Raw genomic sequence first — 23,198 nt, forward strand, 5'->3', positions numbered from 1 at the left:
CATAAATAACTGTGGAGAGGAGGACACTCTAATGACTTGGATGAATGATTGTTACGGATTTGGAAAAGAGGTGAAGAAAGAGAGGAAAGAAGAGCAGATAATGGAGAAAATTTGACTGATGAAGAGAAAGGAAGAAGGAGTTTTGGACAAAGAGGTCACCAGGTGTCGCTAATCAAATAGCCCCTTTTAGGGCCATTTTCATAATAACGTAATTTTATTACTTGGAGGCAAAACATGACTTGCCGCCACAGGGCTGTGGGCTATATAGGAGTCTTAAAATGCCATCTTGTTGTGTTATCAGGAGCCAGAATAGAAGGAGTCATGGCTCAAAACTTGACCAGGTACTTGCTGCCACAGCCCGTCAACAAAAACAAAGACAACCATGATTAAATGCAATAAAACGAAAGGACTTGACAAAGGCGATCATCAAAAATGCTCGCATGTGCAGCCCACACTTCATATCAGGTTATGGAAGAAGTACTTACTGTTGTAGGGATGAAGAACGATATGTGTATTAAGGGTTATCATGTCCACATAATCAGAAATAGGAATATTGGATTTCTCCATAACTCTTATGTTTTAGTACATTAGCTAATGTTAGCTTTGATAGCAAAACATACCGAAGGCAACCATTCAAGTGTCGTCCTCCTTTGTAAGATTGACATAGTAATCAACCACAAAGCTGGCAATCCTGTCAGTCATCCAGCCACTGAGTGAGAGCGGGTCGGCCAGTCTGGTTCAGTTGGTTAGTGTTTAATTATTCAATTAACACTTGCGGTCCCTGACATGATGTGTTTGTAAATTCAGTCTGTCGCTCCACACTAAAATGGTTGAAGAAACGTAGCGTTATATTTCTATATGAATTAACGTACAGTTGAGTTAACCACACATTTACTCTGCTTGGGGCTCTGCTTCTCCGACTCCCCAGACAGAGGTGCCCAGAGTACACTCTGCCACTCTTGATAACCGAACAGTACATTCTGACAGCACTTTGAATTTTGGGCCAGAGTGTGCTGCTGCACTCGGAATTATTATTTCTGAATGCACCACTTGTATCATCGTCCTTCATCGTCTAAAACAAGCCAACAGAACTTGCTAGCTAGCACTACTTAATGTTTGTTTGTGGAGAATTGTTTTGCAACCAGCTAAGCCCTGCCAACCAAAAAACATCATACTGTTTACTAACAGTAAAAAGGTCTATTGTAGGGTGACCATATTTTGATTTCCAAAAAAGAGGACACTCGGCCAGCCACGACATAGCCTACTTAAATGATACTTGCGTTTACTCAAAGATGCCTTATAATTTTAATATATTTAAAATTTATATGTATGGATAGAAAATTCAGTTATATTACAAAATAATATCTCTCAAAGACAGAAATTCAGATAGGCCCCAATAGGGGACACATACACACAGTGTAAAAATAAATAAAATCCTATTGTCTGTCCTGTTTATTGCTTGGGCTCTGTTATTTACGTGACAACACCTGAACATAACACACACAGACACACATTGGCTGTTTGTTTCTACCTCTCTCCTCGCTGGAAGTCTCGGACCTCCAGCCGCCCGCTTCCGCCTTGATCAAACGCTGAAAATAAAATAAAAGAGGGAAACAGTTGTCTCCTATTTTATCTTATTTTGTTTTATTTCTCCCTCTCCTCTGGCTAGAAGCGTCGGACCTCCCGCCTCCCGCTCCCATCTATAGCCTGTAACCAATGTGTGACACAAACTCAGTGCTTTGGTCATTAAATAATGTCGGGCTTGGTTCGGGTTCGGACAGAAATATGCTGCCCGTGCCGCACTCAAACACACACACACAAACACATGGAAAACCGGACATTATCATCAGTTTATAAAAACCCCCTGGACGCTCCGGACGGGACGTGAAAAGTGGACATTTGGTCAGCCTAGTCTATTGAAGAAAACATAATCTGTTAATGCGAAAAACTAACGGTTCACTAATGTTTTGAGTGCTTTGTACTTCCTGATTGGGATATCCTGGAAGCAAGTTTTCTCTGCAGGTCAGGAAGTATTCCTTCGTTTAAGAAAAGCACAATTTTAAGACATGAGGGTCAAAGTGGAACCCCTTTTAACAGCCATGCCAGTTGTTCCCGCGCTATCATTCGTCATTTAGCCTGACAAGCTAGCATGACATGCTGGCACTAATGGATGCCTTAGGTTATCTAGTTTCACAAGATACCATTAGCTTAAAGAATGAGGATGACACAGCCTCTTAAACACAGAAATGTCTGCTTCCAATTGTTTTGCCAGTGGGAGGGCCAGAAATTGTATCAGGGCAGCCATGCTCCCTCTTGGCCCCAGCTTAGGGGTGCCACTACAGAAGAGCCAGTAGATTTTGAGTACGTTCCGAATGGCATCCTTTTTCTTTTCACTTTTAGTGTATACTGCAGCTGCCCTTAAAAAGAATGTACTGTTGAATGCGGTATGCACACAATGGGGACATTCTACTGTCTCATAACTTGATGCCCTTAACTTTGACCCTCTTACTGTTATATCAGTTACCATCTTATCTTAATAATGACGAAAACTCTGTCTGTGGGTGTGTGTGTGTGTCTGTTCCATGTTTTTCTCCTCACTGACTTGGGAGGATGCGAATGAAGCAATATTACATCAATTGGCCAAAGGGGGGCGCTATAGCAACCGATTGAAATTACAAACTTTGAATGAATGGGCATATGTCATGCCCCGTATGTCATAGAGACACGAAACTTTGCACAGAGATGCCTCTCCTCATGAGGAACAAATTTGCCTCAACAACCCATAACTTCCGATTATATAGATATAGACCGATCTGCATGAAACTCAGTGAACATAATCTAGGGACCAATATCTAAAGTTGGAAAACTTACTAAAACTGAGCTTCTATAAGGCAATGAATATTGCGGAGGGCGTGGCTCATCACATAAAGGTGTATAACATCTCAAAGGTTTCACCGATCAACACGCAACTTTGTAGGCATATGACCACACATAATCTGAGGGGACCCCTCCATTATTGACCCCATCAAACAAAATGGGGGCGCTAGAGAGATAATTTCTTATCTAGGCCTAACTGCCATATCGATTTTTACTAAACTTGGTAGATATGTGGAACAGGATGCCTCAAGGTGACTGGAGAAATTTAACTTTAATTGGCAACTGGGTGGCGCTATAACAACAGAAAAATGCTTAAAAATGGCTAAAATGCGACCGATCGCTGTGGCTCCCCCTGTGGACCAATGTTGTTGGTTTTTTTCTAATTTGTGGTATGACTAAGTCATGGTATGGTTTGCTGTACATAATTACGGAAACTGTCAGTGTGTCATTCTGTCAGTCAGTCATTCTGTCTGTCCCACGTTTTTCTACTCACTGACGTGGTCAATCTATGTGAAACTGCACACAGGCATTGAGGATTGGCATAGGTAGAAGGTGACAAAGCTACCAGTGGGTATGCACTAGTTCTTCTAGTAATTACTATCTAATTAATATTCCTATTGTTACTGTTCGACTGGTCATCAGTTGCTTGAATGCACTGTCATCCGTTATTACGACTTCTGATAGCTGTCAATCATCCGTTAATCAGCTGTCATCTGTTTGCGGCTCAGTGGATGTGACGTATCTTTCACTGCGCAGAGAATTCTGGGTCAGAAAAGCATGCTGGCTTGCATACTGCAAATTCGGACCGGATGTAGTAGAACATCCTGTTTTGGCATATTACGATGTATTGGGACATCATAAATCTTTTTCTGGCATAGTATGGTGGTATGGTATTGGAAGGCACAGTAATTTACATTCCGCTGTGCGGGTTTGTGTTGCTTCCAGGTGAAACCCAAAGCTGTGGTTTCCAACTTGGGGGTCAGAGCCTCCAAAAGGGGTTGCTAGATATGTCTGATGGGTGGCATGGGTGGTGAAAAGAAACACCAAACATTTGCATACAATTTGCATACAAAAAATCAGTATTATTTAGACTATTGGGGTTCTTGACAAACAGAAGGTCTTTTTGGTTGAGCTGATCATACCACAACTCCTGACAAAGGGTCAAAGTTAGACATTGGTTTGTTTAAAGAAGTCACAAACCCAGAACTTTGGAAAGTACTTGGTCGGACAGGTTTGCATCCCTGCCAATAGTAATTCTTCACAGCTAGTATAACTTCTGTGTCAGGAAGAGATGCCTTAATGGTAGACACCAATCTGGGATGGTAGTCAAGAAGAAATGGAATATTTTAAAAAGATCTGAAATTAATTAATGAGGAAAATATAAAGTGAAAGTAAGACCTCAAATGACTGTGTCCTCCCTACAAGACAAAACACAGGTGACAGCGAGCAGAACTGTGTGTAAATCTTCCCAAACTGTGATAGTAATTAAATACAATGTCTTTTTTTTTTTTTTTTTTAAATCCATGTAAAAGTTATGGCTCAGCACTTCCCCTCCATATATTTTGCTTGCTGGGCTATTCTGTCCTGTCAGTGGCAGGGAATTAATGGTGGCTATATTATCAAAGCAGTAAATGCCTTCAACAGTTAAGCTTAGTCAAGCAGTGTTTGGCTTTTCTGATTAATGCTCAAGACTGTGACAGCATTCAAAGATGAATTTCAGCAGTTTTTGATAATGATAAATGAATTTAAGTGGAGATTAAGAGATCAACGCGCAGCGCCAGGCGAGTGGAGGTGAGCGCTCAGGGCCAGAAGTTAACGATTAGACCCGTGGTTGAGGTGGAGGTTAATATCTCACCTGTTTCTGATGTCATTAGCAAGACATTCAGCCTCAGCTGGATTCTCTTCTAGAAGTGTCAGATAGTAGGAGGAGGTCTTAACATGCCAAAGTGTGAGCTCAGTGGCAGAGTCCTTTTTAACCTCCGACACTGATTCCTGGACACACACGCCCCTAAGCAAGACAGTTAAAACTGCTCTGTGCCAGTGAACTCCCAGATGTCACAGTGTATATGTCTGACTCTCGCTCTTTACTTCACCGAGCCTTAGCTGTGAATAAAAATGTATTCATAGCATTTACACTCTCTGTTTGACTTATTTGATTCAGCTGATGTGAAAAGGAATAATCAGAGCACAACTGCTTTTGAGCAGGTACGGGTAGCTTCTTTTCTTAGCTTTAAATCAAGCGTTTTATTTTCTCTTAATGATATGGCATGAAAATGACTGGTGTGCCACTTACTGGACAACAGCTAGTGTAAGTGGTTAAATTACCACCTACACACAGGGTCATGCATCAAATGGTATTTGACATATTAATAATTCTCCCTGAAAGAAAAGTTGGTAACTGGCTTAACTCAGACTGCCTTCTTAGTAAAAAAATGTAAATCACAGGCTGATCCAACTTGTGTGAATGTTATCGTGGCACCTCATAATGTGACTCAGCAGTGTGCATGGCCCCCATGTGCCTGTATACACTCCCATCATCATCTGGGCATGCTCCCGATGAGTCGGAGGACGGTGTCCAGGGGGATCTCCTCCAAGACCTGGATCAGGGAATCAGTGAGCTCCTGGACAGTCTGTGGTGGTACTTGGCAGATGCACGGATAAAATGTCCCATCAGTGCTCAATTGGATTTAGGTCAGGGGAAGGAGAGGGCCAGTCAGTGGCATCCAGGAAGTGGCTACACACTCTGGCCACATGAGGCATTGTTCTGCACCAGGAGGAACCCAGGGCGCTCTGAGGATTTCATCCTGGTACCAGTCAGGGTACCAGCAATTTGTTTTAATATCCTTTGGTATTTTATATCTTTGCATAATATAGTTATTCACTTGTGAAAAATTAAAAGTTGAAATAAACAAAAATGAATGAATAATTAATTAAAATAAATGAATAATAGAAACAAAATCTGAAATTCCAAGGCTGCAATAATACTTACAAAAATAAATAAAATAAATACAGTTAAATAAAATAAAATAAGATAATAAAATCCAAGCTGTCCCCTTTAGTCTGTTTGGTAACGAGACAAAAACCTGTTGAAATTGCAATTAGCTGTGTTTGAATTAATTACCATATAATTTTCTTTTATATATTTCAATTTACAGGATACTGTTCATGGATTTTGGAAAATGTGGTGATTTGTTGCACTTTTAGTGAAAGCAGTAAAAATGATCCATAGTTTCATAGCTTTAGTTTTGACCAATGTATTTTAGCAACTGAAAACAACTGTGATTAACAGACAACAAAATCTGTTGCAGTTATATTAATATTTTTAATATCTAAAGATATGGATATACTGAAAACAAGTGGATATTTCTGATCCATGTCATGAAATAAGAAGTTCATTCAAGAAAAGTACAATTTCAAGGCTGTACAAAAGGCTCAAAGTGGACTTCAATAAGAATCTCATCCATCACTGTATGACAAGGCTCCATCTAGTGTTCACTTTGTAAGGTTCTGTATTCACAGAGGTCAGTATTCATACGGCAGGTTCATTACATACTTGCATCATTACAAAAAAATCAAATATAAAAATAAACCCAGTACATACTGATCTTAAAAGGAGGGAGGTAATCTAAATAATTTGTTTTAGTTCAAGTGATTCTTAACATGTCCATCGGTGCACGTGGCACCAGGACAGCCTAGGTCGCAGGTCAATGATCGACTTTGTAGTCGTATCATTTGACCTGTGGCCATATGTTCTGGACACTCGGGTGAAGAGAGGAGCAGAGCTGTCAACTGATCACCACCTGGTGGTGAGTTGGATCAGATGGTGGGGGAAGACGCCGCGCAGACCTGGCAGGCCCAAACGAACAGTGAGGGTCTGCTGGGAATGCCTGGCGGAAGAACCTGTCCAGATGATCTTCAACTCCCACCTCCGGGAGAGCTTCGACCGCGTCCTGAGGGCAGAGGGGGACATTGAGTCCGAATGGGCCTTGTTCCGCTCTGCCATTGTCGAGGCGGTGGTTGCGAGCTGTGGCCGCAAGGCCGCTGGGGCCAGTCACGGCGGTAATCCCCGAACCCGCTGGTGGACACCAGAGGTGAGGGGAGCCGTCAGGCTGAAGAAGGAGGCTTACAGGGCATGGTTGGTCTGTGGGTCTCCGGAAGCAGCTGACGGGTACCGGCGGGCCAAGCGGAGCGCAGCAGGGGCAGTCGTGGAGGCAAAAACTCGGGCGTGGGAGGAGTTCGGTGAGGCCATGGAGGAAGACTACCGATCGGCTCCAAAGAGGTTCTGGCAAACCGTCCGGCGCCTCAGGGGGGGAAGGCAGCAACTTGCTCACACTGTTTACAGTGGGGGCGGGGAGCTGCTGACGTCAACTGGGGACATTGTCGGGCGGTGGAAGCAATACTTTGAGGGGCTCCTCAATCCCACCAACACGTATTCCAGTGAGGAAACAGAGACGGGGGTCTCGGTGGCAGGTCGTCCAATTTCTGGGGCAGAAGTTGCTGAGGTAGTGAAACAACTCCGAGGCGGCGGAGCCCCGGGGGTGGATGAGATTCGTCCTGGATATCTCAAGGCTCTGGATGTTGTAGGGCTGTCCTGGCTGACACGCCTCTGCAACATTGTGTGGACATCGGGGGCAGTGCCTCTGGAGTGGCAGACAGGAGTGGCGGTCCCCATTTTCAAGAAAGGGGACCAGAGGGTGTGTTCCAACTACAGGGGGATCACACTCCTCAGCCTACCCAGTAAGGTCTACTCCAGGGTGCTGGAGAAGAGGGTCCGGTCGATGGTTGAACCTCAGATTGAGGAGGAGCAATGTGGTTTTCGTCCCGGACGTAGAACCGTGGACCAGCTCTTTACCCTCGCCAGGGTGCTGGAGGGGGCATGGGAGTTTGCCCAACCAGTCCACATGTGTTTTATGGATTTGGAGAAGGCTTACGACCGTGTCCCCAGGGGCATCCTGTGGGGGGTGCTCCAGGAGTATGGGGTTGGTGGCCCCTTGCTAAGGGCCATCCAGTCCCTGTACCGAAGGAGCATGAGTCTGGTTCGCGTGGCTGGCAGTAAGTCGGACCTGTTCCCGGTGAGGGTTGGACTCCGCCAAGGCTGCTCTTTGTCACCAGGTCTGGTCATAACTTTTATGGACAGAATTTCTAGGCGCAGCCGAGTGGTGGAGGGTGTCAGGTTCGGTGATGGGAGGATCTTGTCCCTGCTTTTTGCGGATGACGTGGTCCTCCTAGCTCCATCGAACAGTGACCTCCAGCTCTCGCTGGGGCGGTTCGCAGCCAAGTGTGAAGCGGCTGGGATGAGAATCAGCACCTCCAAGTCTGAGGCCATGGTCCTCAGCCGGAAAAGGGTGGATTGCCCACTCCAGGTCAGGGGGGAGGTCCTTCCTCAGGTGGAGGAGTTTAAGTATCTCGGGATCTTGTTCACGAGTGAGGGTAGGATGGAGCGGGAGATTGACAGGCGGACTGGGGCGGCGTCAGCAGTGATGCAGGCGCTTAACCGGTCCGTTGTGGTGAAGAGGGAGCTTAGCCAGAAAGCGAAGCTCTCAATTTACCGGTCGATCTACGTTCCAACCCTCACCTGTGGTCACGAGCTCTGGGTAGTGACCGAAAGAATGAGATCGCGAGTACAAGCGGCCGAAATGAGTTTCCTCCGCAGGGTGGCTGGGCTCAGCCTTAGGGATAGGGTGAGGAGCTCAGACATCCGGGAGGGACTCGGAGTAGAGCCGCTGCTCCTCCACATCGAGAGGAGCCAGTTGAGGTGGTTCGGGCATCTGGTAAGGATGCCTTCCGGACACCTCCCTTGGGAGGTGTTTCGGGCATGTCCAACCGGGAGGAGACCTCGGGGCTGCCCCAGAACACACTGGAGGGACTACATCACCCGGCTGGCCTGGGAACGCCTCGGGGTTCCCGCGGAAGAGCTGACGGAAGTGGCGGGGGAGAGGACTGTCTGGGCTTCTTTGCTGAGGCTGCTGCCCCCGCGACCCGGACCCGGATAAGCGGAGGACATCAAGTACGAGTACGAGATTCTTAACATACAGTAGGAGGAGTAGCACCAATAGATTTGTATGCACCTGGCCTCTCAGGTCTGTGTCACTTCTGATCAAACCTACAGCTGTGGTTTTGGGATCTGGTGCACAGGATTCAGCCAGTCAGAGTGATCAAGGTTCGCGTGCCAGCCAATAGAAATACTTGACAACCACTGTCACTTCTGGATCAGAAGATGTCTGCATGGCAGACAACAACCTGGGATTGACGACAAGAAGAGAGAATGGTTAAAATAAATCAATGGAAAGACTAATGGCTACATGAAGATGGAAACTAACTGAAATTATAGCTGCTGCGCAGCGATGGGTCGGGTCTGGGCATTTTTAGGCAATTCTGAACAACAAGCAGAAGAATTGGAAGACATTTAGCAACACAATCTGCCTTTTGCATCAGCTGACGCTTGAACTCACAACCTCTGAGACTAAGAACTTCTATCTTAATGAGCTAATTAGTCAGTAACAATTCATGTGCAGCTTCACAAACTGACTAAGCCAGACGTGCAGGTTAAGCAGCCGCCCATGCATGGAAAAGCAGATTTCAAACCACTGTAAAAAATTCAGTTATCGAAACAAAAATCTGAAAATACACATATTGCATCTAGACAGCATGGAGATGTTGGTAATTTGTTTGTAACAATGACTGATTTGCTCCATAAGTGAAAAACTGATGTTTAAAATTGCCATTTTTACATTGACTCCAATTGTTCACATCAGAGCAAAATTCAAAATGCTGTCAAAAATTCAGTTTTTGAGATAAAATTCTGAAATTTGCCACACATCATCTACCGTCACTCTAGAATTTTGTCATTTTTTTCATGAACATTGTTTGGTGTCAATTGAGTAAAAATTGTGGGAGGAGATAGGTTTAAGAAGTTTTACAGTTTTTGAAAAAAACAGAGTGATGAACTTCATAATTTTTAATAGGTTTAAATGTACAAAAGTTTCTTCAGTATTGGGGCTACAGTTTGATGAAAGTTGTGAAGTTGTAGCACGTATGGTTGATTTGTTGTGAATTTTCAAAGTTTTGAACTTTAAACGCTTGCTGTAGCGCCACCATCAGGACTATTGGCTTGAGTTTACAGCTGAGGATATCTGGCATGAGACTGGACCTTTGTGCAAAGTTTGGTGAGTTTTCACCCATGGGAAGTATGATTTCCTCGGAAGAAGAAAGAAGAAAGAAGAAGAATACCTAGGATTACAATAGTACCCTAATAAATAGTGGAGGAAATTTGAAGTACGCCGACCAATATAAATGCACTTTTATTTTTTACAGGAGTTGAAATAAAAGATTGAATACTGTTTCTATGCACATGAAAGGCTCATTTCTCTTAAATTTTGTCACAAATTTGTTAGAATCTGATCTGTGTAAGTAAGCACTTATCTTTGCCAAAATAATCCACCACCTCATCAGACAGGTGAGACATATCAGGTTGCTAATTAAACAGCAAAATTATTATACAGTTGTGCCTTGGGCTGGTCAATAAAAGGTTACTCTGAAATTTGGAGCTTTATCACACAACAGATGTTACATGTTTTGGGGGAGTGTGCAATTTGCATGCTGATTGCAGGAATGTCCAGCAGAGCTTTTGCCGGTGAATTGAACATACATTTTACTACCATACCATAATGCTAAAGTATGTGACAGTAATCAGTGACAAATTTTAGCAGTTTTTGATAATGATAAATGAATTTAGGTCAAGTGTAAGGCAAGTGGAGGTGAGAGCTCAGGGCCAGAAGTTAATTATTAGACTTGTGAAAGAGGGTGGAGGTTAATATCTCACTTATTCCTGATATCATTAGAAAGACGTTTAGCCTCAGTGGGGTCCTTTCGCAGCAACTTCTGACAGCTGGAGAAGGTCTCCACCATGCCAATGTACCTGTTCAGTGGCATAGTCCTTTTTACCCTCAGACACTCAACCCTGGACACAAAAGAAGGAAAGACTGAGGCTGTATAGTGAAACACTCAACAACATGAGATGAGCATGACACTTGATCTGCAAGTGGACGAGCTGCTTGTGCCAGTTAATTCCTTGAAGGGCATAAGTGTCCGATACTCACCACTCCTTGTCCGGATAAGAGCAGGACTCAAACATGTCTGAGTAGATCTTCACAGAGTTTGTTCCTATATGGGGATCACCTAACAGTAATAGGGCAGCATAAAACTAATTTAGAAAAAAGGGAAAGATATGTTTAAGCAACTTTGCATAATTAATCCGTATTTCCATGTGTATAAAGGATATGGTATGACAGTGACTAATTCTATCCCTGTTTATCATGTGGAGTCCCTCAAGGCTCAGTCCTTGGTCCCTTCCTATTTTCTCTCTACATGCTTATATGCAAAGTTATTCAGAACCATGGCATTTATACTGCCAGTGTAGGGGGTTTGATGACAAAGTACATAATGTCATGCATCAAATGGGATTTGACATATAAAAAATTCACACTGAAAGGGTATTGGATAAATGGTTTAATTCACTTTGCCTTCCAGTGAAGAATGTATGGGTATTTTAATCACTTATTTCTAAAAAGCACTTTCTTATCCCCCCAAGATAATATTAAACGTACTGAAACGTGTACATAGACATCTATATTTGAGAAATGCTGAATAAATTCCAAGAATTGAGTTTTTATTTTTAGGATGAACCTCTTTACAGATGTCATTGAGCTTGTCGGAGATATCCCCATACTCCAGCTCAAAGTCCATCGTGTAGCTCAGGAGAGCCAGGCAGCCTCCAGGCCTCAGCACCCTGTCAGCTTCCAGGAGAAACTTCTGGTGGTTGAACCAGTGAGCAGCCGTCATGGCCAACAGAAGATCGACCTCACCTGACGCGAACGATAACTCCTCTGCTGGACACTCCCTGGGGTCATCAATCAAAAGTCATCAATACACCTTGGAGGATATTTGGCACCACCCTTGGACTTAAGCAAAAAGAAAACGGTTTAACCAAAGTCCTTACCATGCCTCTATCATACCTGTATGATACATTTGGAGGGTTGCTCTGGGCCTTAGCCATCTCCAGCTGAGCGGGGCTGATATCTGTTCCAACAACGTTGGTGAAGTATGGAGCCAGTAGGACTGTCCCTTGGCCCAAACCACAGCCCACATCCACTGCAAGGTTGAACTGGTTTGTTGTCTGAAAAGTTAAACCTTAAGATTATAAACTTGTTTGACTGCTTTTTTAACAGATGACTAGAAACATAACTACAATGCTAAATAATGGTTTGGCAACACTTCTATCATGATAACATTTATCTCAAGTATTCTCAGGTATAACATTGTGTAAGCCTCCAAAAGAGCTATTTCATGCAATGCCACAGGTGTGTTCTTTACACAAGCATTTATAAGGTGTAGTTAGTGCTAAAGAAGATGCATTAAGACTTACTTTTTTCTCCATGTAGCCCATAATCCAACTTATCAATTCCAGGGGTGCCACTCTGTACTGCAGGTAAGCAGCTGCGTGATCTTTACCCTCAAAGATACGTACAGCCATGTCTCTGTGCAAAGTGCTTGTAACTGTCAACGCGCTTCCTGAGACTGTGACTCTGCACTTGCGTACTTGTCTTTATTTAACCACCAGGTTAAAACATTAACTTGCAGAGTTAAAATTGTCCTGCCCTCTTGGACTGCTGCCAAAAAGGCATGTCTACATGCAACTGAAAGCAATAATGGACTTCACACTTCTTTGCTTTGAATTAATAGTAAAAGTACAATATGTAATTTATTTTTAATGATTAAAGCACTTGAACTGAAAATGTTTCACACAAGTTGCCCGATGAAAAATGAGATGTTTCCTCCAAATAATACCAAAAGAAATGCTGTGATTTTCCAAATCTAGATTTTTGCACTTGCTTGCAAACACCAGCAGATGGCAATAAATGCACACATATGATATGAGGCACTGTGGTGAAAAGGAAAGAGCTGCTGAGTGTATTTCATTATCTGATCTCCTGTAGCAGGGTTGTAAATGTGGCTAAAATTTGGATTAATTTAAAAACAAGACTGGTGCCATCTCTTAAAAACACAAACTTGTCTGTTTGCATGAACCATTTCTCTTTTGTTAAGAGAGTTTACAGTCATGAACCTAGGTAGTCAGTTTTAGCCCTGAATTTTCTGCCCAGTCATCACACAAATCACTTTGGGCTGAAGGAAAACAAGCTGCATTTTAAGTCTCTTCAACACTTGAGAGCTCACACATTACTTGCTGTGTGTAGAGACAGCAGGGTGAGGGCAGCCAACATCAAGAGATCAACAAGCTTGTCTGAAAGGCTGGCTCTGTCCTGAGGGTGGAGCTTTGCTGGTGGTGTCACAGAAGAGGATGCCATAAGCTGTGGAGCATCATGGACAATGACTCTCATCCTCTCCATGATGTGCTGGTTATGCACAGGAGCACCTTTATCAGCAGACTGTTAGCACCATGAAGCCCCACAGGAAATCCTGCCACAATCAACTTCATTGACCAGCAGAGACATGGGGAGCTGAGGCGGTTTGTTTCAATCTCTCTCTGGATTTCTGTCTCTTTGTGGATTACTCTCTGATTTATGGGAAATTTAGTGCAATATTATGGACATAATTGGGAACATTCCATATTAACCAACCATATATTTCTGAACATATAGAACGATATGCCAGGCCTCATACATCTATGATCCGTAACATTAACCTGTTTGGCATTGTGTATGATCCGGATTTGCACCTGATTGATGATTTATATTTGCACTTACCCTAATTTGTACTGCAACTGTTGCTGAAGTTACCCTTGGGATGAATGAAGTTCTGTCTTATCTTATCATGTAGTATTGTATTGTATCATATCTCCTGTTTGTCTGTCCACAGCTAATCTTGCAAACTACTGGACCAATCAGCCTTTCAGGGTTGCAGTTATTCTCAATAGTTGAAAGACCTGTTTCATTGACTGTTTAACATCATTATTGACTGCTACTCCTCACTCCTCTTAACTAGCCGGTAGGGACCGTAAAATTTGGAAATTTGTTCAGCCTTACAGCCTGTTGTAGGCCATATATATATATATATATATATATATATATATATATATATATATATATATATATATATATATCAGTAGTTTGGTCTCATTTTGAACTGGGGGACCTGCAGATTAATTCTATGGCTGATATATTGTGATCCACTAAAATTAGGCACAATATGAGATGAAAAAAAAAATCCCCATTTTTTGCTGTCTTTGCCACCATCTTGACTGTCAGGGAGGAAGGAGACAGAATTCCACTGGGCACCACTGTCCGTGGTGCAGCTGTTTGTTCCCTCCTCCACAAAGCGTCACACCAAGCTGGAAGCAGTTCAGAAGTGGAGGGTTTTTCCTTCCCAATTTTGAGCATATTTTATTTATTTGGTCATGTTTCCTTGATATTTGTGCTTCTATCACAAGTGAATAAGCAGGTTATGTAGTTAAATTGTTTCTTTTTTGTCTATTTAATTGATATTAATTGTTATAAATGGCACTGATCAAATACCTCTATATAAAAATAAACACAACAAATCATAGTTTAAAAGGATAAAGACTTTTTATTTCACACAATTCTCGCCATATAAAAGGTGTAGCACTATTAGATTTGTATGCACCTAACTTATCTGGTGCACAGGATTCAGCCATTCAGAGTGAACAAGGTTTGCGTCCCAGCCAATAGAAATACTTGACAACCACTGTTACTTCTGGGTCAGATGAAGATGTCTTCATTGCAGTCAACAACCTGGGATTGATGATGAAGAAAAGAGAGTGGTTAAATAGGATCTGAAATGAATTAATGGACGGACGAATGGACTACAAAAGACAAAACACATACTCTGAATGTTGCATACAGCTCCTAAAACTTCTGGCCCTGAGCTCTCACCTCCACTTGCCTGGTGCTGAACGTTGATCTCTTAATCTCCACTTAAATGAATTTATCATTATCAAAAACCGCTGAAATTTGTCTTTGAATGCTGTCACAGTCTTGGGCATTAATCTGAAAAATCAAACACTGCTTGACTAAGCTTAACTGTTGAAAGCATTTACTGCTTTGATAATATAGCCACCATTAATTCCCCTGCCACTGACAGGACAGAATAGCCCAGCAAACAAAATGGAAGTGCTGAGCCATAACTTTTACATGGATTTAAAAAAACAGACATTGTATTTAATTACTATCACAGTTTGGGAAGATTTACACACAGTTTTGCTCGTTGTCACCTTCAGAGTTTGAGTAGATTGCTTGCACAAGGCTCTTTGCATGGAGGCGGCTGAGCTGGTGCCTAGCAGCAAACAGCACCAACAATGGCAACAGTGCTTAGAAAGCTAACAGTGTCAACATGCTTCCAATTTTTTCCAGTCACCATATAGGGTGTTGCAGCAAAAAAAACAACCTGCAGACCCAAAGCATCTTCTCCACAGACCACCATTATCAAAGACATGGCTGGCTTTTCCCGTAAGTCACTGCCCAAGCACCGGATTTCGATGACTTCGGAGTGAGACCGGGTTGTTATCAGCAAAGTGCAGGGCGTCCACGATTAGCTTGCCAGTAGAATACACACATAGGGCTTCATATGCACTGATGTAAGGCTGGACCAGTTCCCACAACAAAGAACAGAGAAGCTCATATTATTACATTCGTAGGGAGCATAAGTTTAGTCTCTGCTCAGGCCGCCATCACTCCACTATATCTTTTAACTACAAAAAGTTGTTTGCTGGTATATTATGTTCTGAATTGTGTTGTGTTCTGAATGTTTACAGCACCTTTAACAATTAGACTAATGTATGCGTTGAAGGTTAATATCTCACTTGTTCCTGATGTCATTAGAAATATGTTGAGCCCGAACTGGGTCCTTCTGTAGAAATCTCTGATAGGTGGAGAAGGTCTCCACCATGCCGAAGTAGCTACTCAGTGGCATAGTCCTCTTTACCCTCAGACAGTCATTCCTGGACACAAAAGAAAAAATCGAGGCTGTAATGAATCAAATACTCTCCTTTCCCATGACTATATACTGAGATGCCCCAGAGCAAGACATTTGACCCCAAGTGCTCAAGTTTAAGTTGCTGTGTGGCAGTTAACTCCCAGATGTCACAGTGTATATGTCTGATTCTCACTTTAGCTGTAAATAAAAATGTATTCATAGCATTTATTCTTGTACAGCCTGTTTATTACTGGTGTTAACATCAACTTGGGTGATCAGTGCTAAACACAAGTGCAAACAACCACCATGACGCATTATGATCCTTACTAAAACAACTTGCCAAGGTGGTCTGGTACACATTTGACCACAAATCGTTTGTAGTGTAAACACTTACGCGTACTGATGTATCTCCGACAAGCAGGAAAATACGTCATCGGCGCAGAACTTGGTGGTTGTTTTGGTAACAGCCTGATAATGCTCTGTTACCCATTATACAACAAGTTTGTATGAAGTGTTGTGCAACCATCTGTCACTTTGCCCCATGGAAGTAAACCTAATTTCTGCTGGCAGTGACAGCTCCAGCTGTACCAAAAAAACTGATAACATGACTCGTGAGCATGCTAGCAAACAAGGAATGAGAGTGTGGACATAATCACTGGGCCCTCTGACTTTCTAGCATCAGTGACATAGGCAGTTTTGAAATTTGAACACAAGTGGTCGCCCGGAGACACGATGGACAGGTGTGTATGGCGATGCATGAATTGGTGACTGAAACACGTGTTAATACCAATTATGAACAGGCTCCTAGTTTCATGAGAACTACTTGTGAAATGTGATGTAATTAAGGCAGAAACACTCACCATTCTTTGTCTGGGTAAGAGCAAGCATCAAACATGTCTGAGTAGATCTTCACAGAGCACTTTCCAAGATAGGGATTCCGGAATGGATCCATGGCAGTGTAATACTAATCAAGAAAAGAAAACAATACTTAGTTATTACTAAGTAACTTTGCATTGTTTGCTCATAAATTACCAAATATTTTATATCTAAGGTTGCATTTTATGTGTCTATGAAGGATGTCCCTCAAGGCTCATTCCTTGGTCCCTTTCTATTTTCCACCTACATGCTTCTGCGAGGCTAAATTATTCAAAACCACAATATCTCTTTTCATTGCTCCATAGATGACACACTACTGCCCCTCCCCATTCAACCCAATGAAAAGACCAGACCCACTATCCTCGCTAAATGCTTGGATGATACCAAAGCACAGATAGCTGATAAATTTCTACAATTAAATCCACACAATAGAGATATCATATTTATCCATCTCCTAAACTCCATCAGCACCACCGTCCAGTCCCTCAGCCAGTTATCCAACTCCACCAGACCCTATGCAAAAAAAATGTAATAATTTGCTCTGAAATTTGATAGCCTCTTCCTGTTTAGAATCGTATCCAAGATCAGGACGTTGTCGTCACCTAAAGATTTAGAAAAAGTCCTCCATTCTCCATTATCCTCAAGACTCAATTATTGCAGCTCTCCTTATTTTGGTATCGACCAGGCCTTGAGTCACTACTTACAACTACGAGTGCCAGACTACTATGCAAACATAAAGAAAGGGAATATGTTACATCTGTACCAGCATCTCTGCACTGGCTCCCCGTTTAGTATTGAATTCCTCTTGCCCCAAGCTATATTACAGGACTTCTGTCCCAAAAGAGTACAGCTAGGTTCTTCAGATCTACAGATAAAAGACTGTTTACTGTCCCACGATCTTGTTGAAAACTTTTTTAGAGACTTCTAAGCTGCTGCACCATGAATCTGGAATAGTCTCACTGAAAATATTAGACCAGCAGAAAAGTGACCTAATGTGTCACGTAAGCTATGGGGTGCCGTTTGTAAAGTGTCTCACGCTGAAAATAACATCAACATTTTGCCACATTTAGCTTCAAACAATGTTTAAAAAAGTGTTGTGAATTTTTTAACGTCACCTTTTACCACATTTACAGCAATATTTGTTAACTTAGAAATATATTAAATAGTTAAATCTAAATATTAAATGTGGCACCTAAATGTTAAATGTTAAATCTAAATATTAAATCTAAATCTAAATCTAAATGTTAAATCTAAATGCTAAATCTAAATGCTAAATATAAATCTAAATATAAATGTTAAATCTAAATGCTAAATATAAATCTAAATATAAATGTTAAATCTAAATATTAAATATAAATCTAAATATAAATGTTAAATCTAAATGTTAAATATAAATATAAATGTTAAATGTTAAATCTAAATGTTCTGGGTGAAACTAAATATTTAGCTAATATGCAAATTCACACTGCCGGTCACCGGAAGTACCAAAATAAAAGCTCGAGATGGTCAGACTGTGTTTATAGAATCAAATAACTAATTAAAACCAACTTAACGGGGGAAATGGACACTTGAACATACATTAGCGTGATAATAACTACCTAAAATAACAAGAAACGTGTTTGGAGAAATTTTATTTGATGTGTATTTTGAGTTGTTAGTGTCCCTTCGGAGGGAATCACCTTGTCGTTTACAAATACTTCCGGGTAGAAAACCAGCGGAGTCTAGCTACATATATATATATGCATATCTCACATTTTTCACGTCACTATATCACCGTTTAGACAAATCTGGTGTTTGTAAAGTCTATAAACACAATGATTTAACAAACATTACTATCACGTTCTGAAATTAATAACATGGTTATCGTAGATTAGCGGGGCTAACCGTTAGCTGTTAGCCCCGTTAGCGGTGTCTGTAATGACTCATTAACTCTAAACAGTCCGTGAAAAAAAAAAAATTTTTCCAGCGGATATCTTAGTTACAACATGATTGAGCTAATTGGAGTAGTTTCATGTCGTATCTGACAACGGGAGGCTTTTAACAGATGACGTCCTGATGTTAGCTTTGCTGCTGCTGCAGCCACTAATGCTTTCTAGACATCGTGATTTCCCAAAACTGAATAAATACCACACATCGCAACACAAAACTGCTTTGCTAGCTCAATCATGTTGTAGCTAAGACATCCGCTAGAAAAAAATATTTTTTTCACGGACTGTTTAAGAGTTAATGAGTCATTACAGACACTGCTAATGGGGCTAAGAGCTAACGGTTGTTAGCTTAGCTTAGGTTGTTAGTCCCTCCGAAGGGACACTAACAACTCAAAGTACACGTCAAATAAAATTTCTCCAAACATGTTTCTTGTTATTTTAGGTAGTTATTATCACGCTAATGTATGTTCAAGTGTTCATTTCCCCCGATAAGTTGGTTTTAATTCGTTATTTGATTCTATAAACACAGTCTGACCATCTCAAGCTTTTATTTTGGTACTTCCGGTGACCGGCAGTGTGAATTTGCATATTAGCTAAATATTTAGTTTCACCCAGAACATTTAGATTTAACATTTAACATTTAGATTTAGATTTAGCATTTAGATTTAGATTTAGATTTAATATTTAGATTTAACATTTATATTTATATTTAATATTTAGATTTAGATTTAACATTTAGATTTAGATTTAGATTTAACATTTAACATTTAGGTGCCACATTTAATATTTAGATTTAACTATTTAATATATTTCTAAGTTAACAAATATTGCTGTAAATGTGGTAAAAGGTGAAGTTAAAAAATTCACAACACTTTTTTAAACATTGTTTGAAGCTAAATGTGGCAAAATGTTGATGTTATTTTCAGCGTGAGCAACTTTACAAACGGCACCCCATAATAAGCTGCCAGTTTAAGGGCTTAGTTACCATTTACGCACAAGTGCATCAAATGGCATTGGAGTAATGGAATGTGCCACTGGTCTGAAATTGTTTTGTATGTACAATTAGACTGTCCCACATTAGGATTCTAAATAAAATTTAGTATGTTTTTTTCTCTGAGGCATTTTCATGTTTTTATATTTTGAATATACCTCATCACAGATGTCATTGAGCGTATTAGAGACGTTCCCGTACTCCAGTTCCACCTCCTTGGTGTAGCTCAGGAGAGCCAGGCAGCCCCCAGGCCTTAGCACTCTGTCAGCTTCCAGGAGGAACCTCTCACGATCGAACCAGTGAGCCGACGTCATGGCCGTTAGAAGGTCTACCTCGCCAGAAGCAAATGGTAGCTCTTCTGCTTGACACTCCCTGGGGGCCAAATGTCCAGAAAAGAATAAGAAACATTTGTTTGTTTCACAATGTCATCAGTACACCCTGGATGGTGTTCTGCAACATCCTTGCAGTTAAACAAAAAAAAATTATTCAACCAAAGTCCCCACCTTCCCTCCAGCTCACCTGTATAAAACATTTGAAGGGTTGTCATTGGCCTGCGCCATCTCCAGCTGAGCGGGGCTGATGTCTGTTCCAACAACCCTGGAGAAGTGTGAAGCTAATGGGACCGTTCCTTGCCCAGAACCGCAACCCACATCCACTGCAAGGCTGAACTGGTTTGGTGTCTAAAGGGAATGAGTTACACCTTAAATGAGGCATATCTGTCCGCTTCTGAATTTATAGTCAATAGATGGGTTTAATCTAGCTCAGTCATCACAATAAAATGTTGGCATTGAACATTTTTGCGGTCCACAAGTATGTTACATTTGTACATTTCATATGTATGAAGTAGTTCAGCATGGTGGATGACAGGACATGTCCAGCCATGTTCAAACATGGTCTTTTTTGTTTGGGAGATGTTTGCCATGTTTGTAGCAACAAAAAGGGAGTCTTTTTTAATGAAAATTCAAGCAAGGCCAAGGCCAGCTTCCATCTGTTATATTTATTATATTTCTTACCAAGAATGACTAGTGATAATGAGAAATTATCACAAATAAACAACTTGACTAACAAACAATAAAGAACTGACAGGCTGTAAACTTCGATCAGCACCAGATGTTTCGCTACCCTGCATAACACTTACACCAGAGCAGCGTCAGCCTTTTGTGTAAGATGTGAGCTGTAATTCTGCAGTAAATAAACAGCTGTGTATTACTGACTGAGGATGGTGAAGCTGTTGAATGGATTTGTGTAGGTTGTTAGCTGCAGCGGTGGCTGTTAGCAGCTAGTTCTGCTTATTAGCAGCTGAACCACAGCAGACTGAGCAGCCACCATCTGCCAGACTTCACATGTTCCCTGCAGGACTCTACTCTGAGAAGGTTTATGGTTTGATTGCTGTTTGACAGACAAGCAAGGGGCTTGGTTATCTGTGAGTATAGCTGAAATCAGCTGAGTTTTCTCTGAAATAGCTAGAAGTCCAGTTTAAATCACAGACTCTGAGAACATGCAAGTTTAAACCTCCATACTGGCAGATTTGGAAAGAATTCAAGCTGACATAAAATTAATTTCTGCTACTTAACAGCAAGATAAAAAAGAGTTTACAATAATCCTGGGTACAAATCCCAGGTGCCCCAAATGCGTTATTTGTGGTCTCAGAGTTTTTGAGACCACAAAAGAGAAATATTTCCAGATTTTCAAATGTGGATCAGTAAGTGTATGCTCATAAATCATCCTTTACACCTGACAAAACACTCTGATGGAAATGCAAGTTTTTAAGTTTGTAGACATGATCTGTAGTTGTCGAAAAAAAAAATTACAACCTGTCAGCCTGATTCTAATTTCTGATATTAGACTAACTGAATTAGTTTAAAGAGACAAAAACATTTCGATTAAAAGTAATGACCAAAAAACTGACTAAAATGTCTCGTCTACTAACACGTTTTGAATTTTCTAAAACTAGAGTAAGAATATGAAAATTAAAAAACAAAATTACAATGTGCCTAAAACTAATAAGCATTTACATATAAAGACTAAGACTTATTTGTAAAATAGCAGCCAAAATTAACACTGGTCACAGCAGGTTTATTACAGCAAAATGCACCCGTAATAAGATTGTTCAACATGGTTCATGGCTGTGACATAGCCAACAAAAGTTTGGGCATGGTTCTGCAAATGAAAAAAAAAAACTTGCACACTTACCTTTTTCCCCATATACTTCATAATCTCGCTGATTAATTCAAAGGGTGCCACTCTGTACTGCAGGTAAGCCGCTGCATGATCTTTACCCTCAAATGCACGAACAGGCATGTTTCTGTAGAAAGTGCTGGTGTCTGTCAAAACTGACTGAATACTGTGACTTTCAGCGGTGTGCTGGTCCTTTATTTAAACATGATGAACCTGTGGCCTTTCCGGTCAAGCTTTTTTAGCTGGAAGCTGTGTACAGAACTGCAACACACCTTACGGGTTTTCCTCATTGGAAATGGTGTGTAAATATTGACAAGAATGGTCATAAAATCAGAAGTCTGTTTGAGAAAAGTGCAAGGCTTTATCTTGAGGTCAGTGTATCCATTGACCTGGAGTTAATTCCACTGCAAATTCATAACACAACTGTGAAATGTATTTAATCTTCCCAAACTGTGATGGTAATTAATTACAGTGTCATCCTTTATTTTTTGGATCCATGTACAGAACCTAACTGACTGAATTCTATGATGTCCTTTTTAGTGACAACCCTCTGGCCAGTCCGTTTGTGCCTGTTTGCTCTACTTTTACAGTTACAGTGAGTATCCTAATTACCTGGAAGCAGTTTGCACTTTGACTTATCCAAGTGTTGTCCTTAAAACAAACAGTGAGTTAATGTTTACAACAGCCTCTTCCCTATAATGACTCTGAAAACTGTTAGGATGGACAAATAAAAAGTAGCATTAATTGCTTTGATGTTCAGGTACAGGTTTAATAGAGTGCCTGTAATATTAACTTTCACAAATGTGTTTAAGTTAGAATGTGGCCAACTTAAAGGGCTGGGCTCACAAAATTGGTTCAGTAAACGGGTTCATTATAAAATGCCATACTTAAAAGGCTTACAATTGAGACACCTTGAATGAAACAATGAACTATACATGCTGAATTAACCCTAATGCAACTAAAATTGTCCTCCTGCATTGCTGCTAACAAAAGCATTTCTACATGAAATTAAAATTATCATTTCATTTCACATTCTATTGCTTTAAATTCATTTTAAAAGAACAATATGTTCAGTTTGTGATACTTTAAAAAGAGTAATTATATGGTTTGTGGTTTCTGTGACATTTCCTCTATGAGTATCCCTTTAGATATAACAGTTTTCTTCAGAATATTACCAAAATTAATGCTGAAATGTTCAAAATCTAGATTTTTGCACTTGAAAATGGCAGCAGATGGCAATAAATGTGAGCCTGTCCTCCTCCAAAATACGACCACATAGGCTGTTTGTACAAGTTGTTGTTAAGACCCATATTTGAGTTATTGTTTGGTAGAAAGTCCTGACCTAACCATTCAAGGTCATGCCTGACTCTTGTTATACTTCAGCAAGAGGTGAAACAAAC

At 41.0% G+C, this 23,198-nt stretch overlaps 2 protein-coding genes across 2 annotated transcripts; both read right to left on the reverse strand.

The window, feature by feature from the left end:
• Positions 1-257: 257 nt before the first annotated feature.
• LOC117249875 (putative methyltransferase DDB_G0268948) lies at positions 258-12,448 on the reverse strand. Its single transcript, XM_033615674.2, has 6 exons — positions 12,302-12,448; positions 11,892-12,052; positions 11,563-11,776; positions 10,977-11,080; positions 10,700-10,837; positions 258-9,117 (listed from the first exon to the last, which is right to left on the reverse strand). Exons 1-6 carry the CDS (start codon positions 12,407-12,409, stop codon positions 9,033-9,035), a joined length of 810 nt encoding a protein of 269 aa, XP_033471565.1. The 5' UTR covers positions 12,410-12,448; the 3' UTR covers positions 258-9,032.
• Positions 12,449-14,432: 1,984 nt separating this feature from the next.
• On the reverse strand, positions 14,433-21,958 carry LOC117250211 (putative methyltransferase DDB_G0268948). The gene is made up of 6 exons (XM_033616306.2): positions 21,814-21,958; positions 20,140-20,300; positions 19,779-19,992; positions 16,686-16,789; positions 15,713-15,850; positions 14,433-14,645 (listed from the first exon to the last, which is right to left on the reverse strand). The coding sequence occupies exons 1-6, from the start codon at positions 21,919-21,921 to the stop codon at positions 14,549-14,551; spliced, it is 822 nt and encodes a 273-aa protein (XP_033472197.1). The 5' UTR covers positions 21,922-21,958; the 3' UTR covers positions 14,433-14,548.
• Between the last annotated feature and the right edge of the window lie 1,240 nt (positions 21,959-23,198).

The sequence above is a fragment of the Epinephelus lanceolatus genome, chromosome 24 (genome assembly GCF_041903045.1).
Source record: "Epinephelus lanceolatus isolate andai-2023 chromosome 24, ASM4190304v1, whole genome shotgun sequence".
Classification (NCBI taxonomy): Eukaryota; Metazoa; Chordata; class Actinopteri; order Perciformes; family Serranidae; genus Epinephelus; species Epinephelus lanceolatus.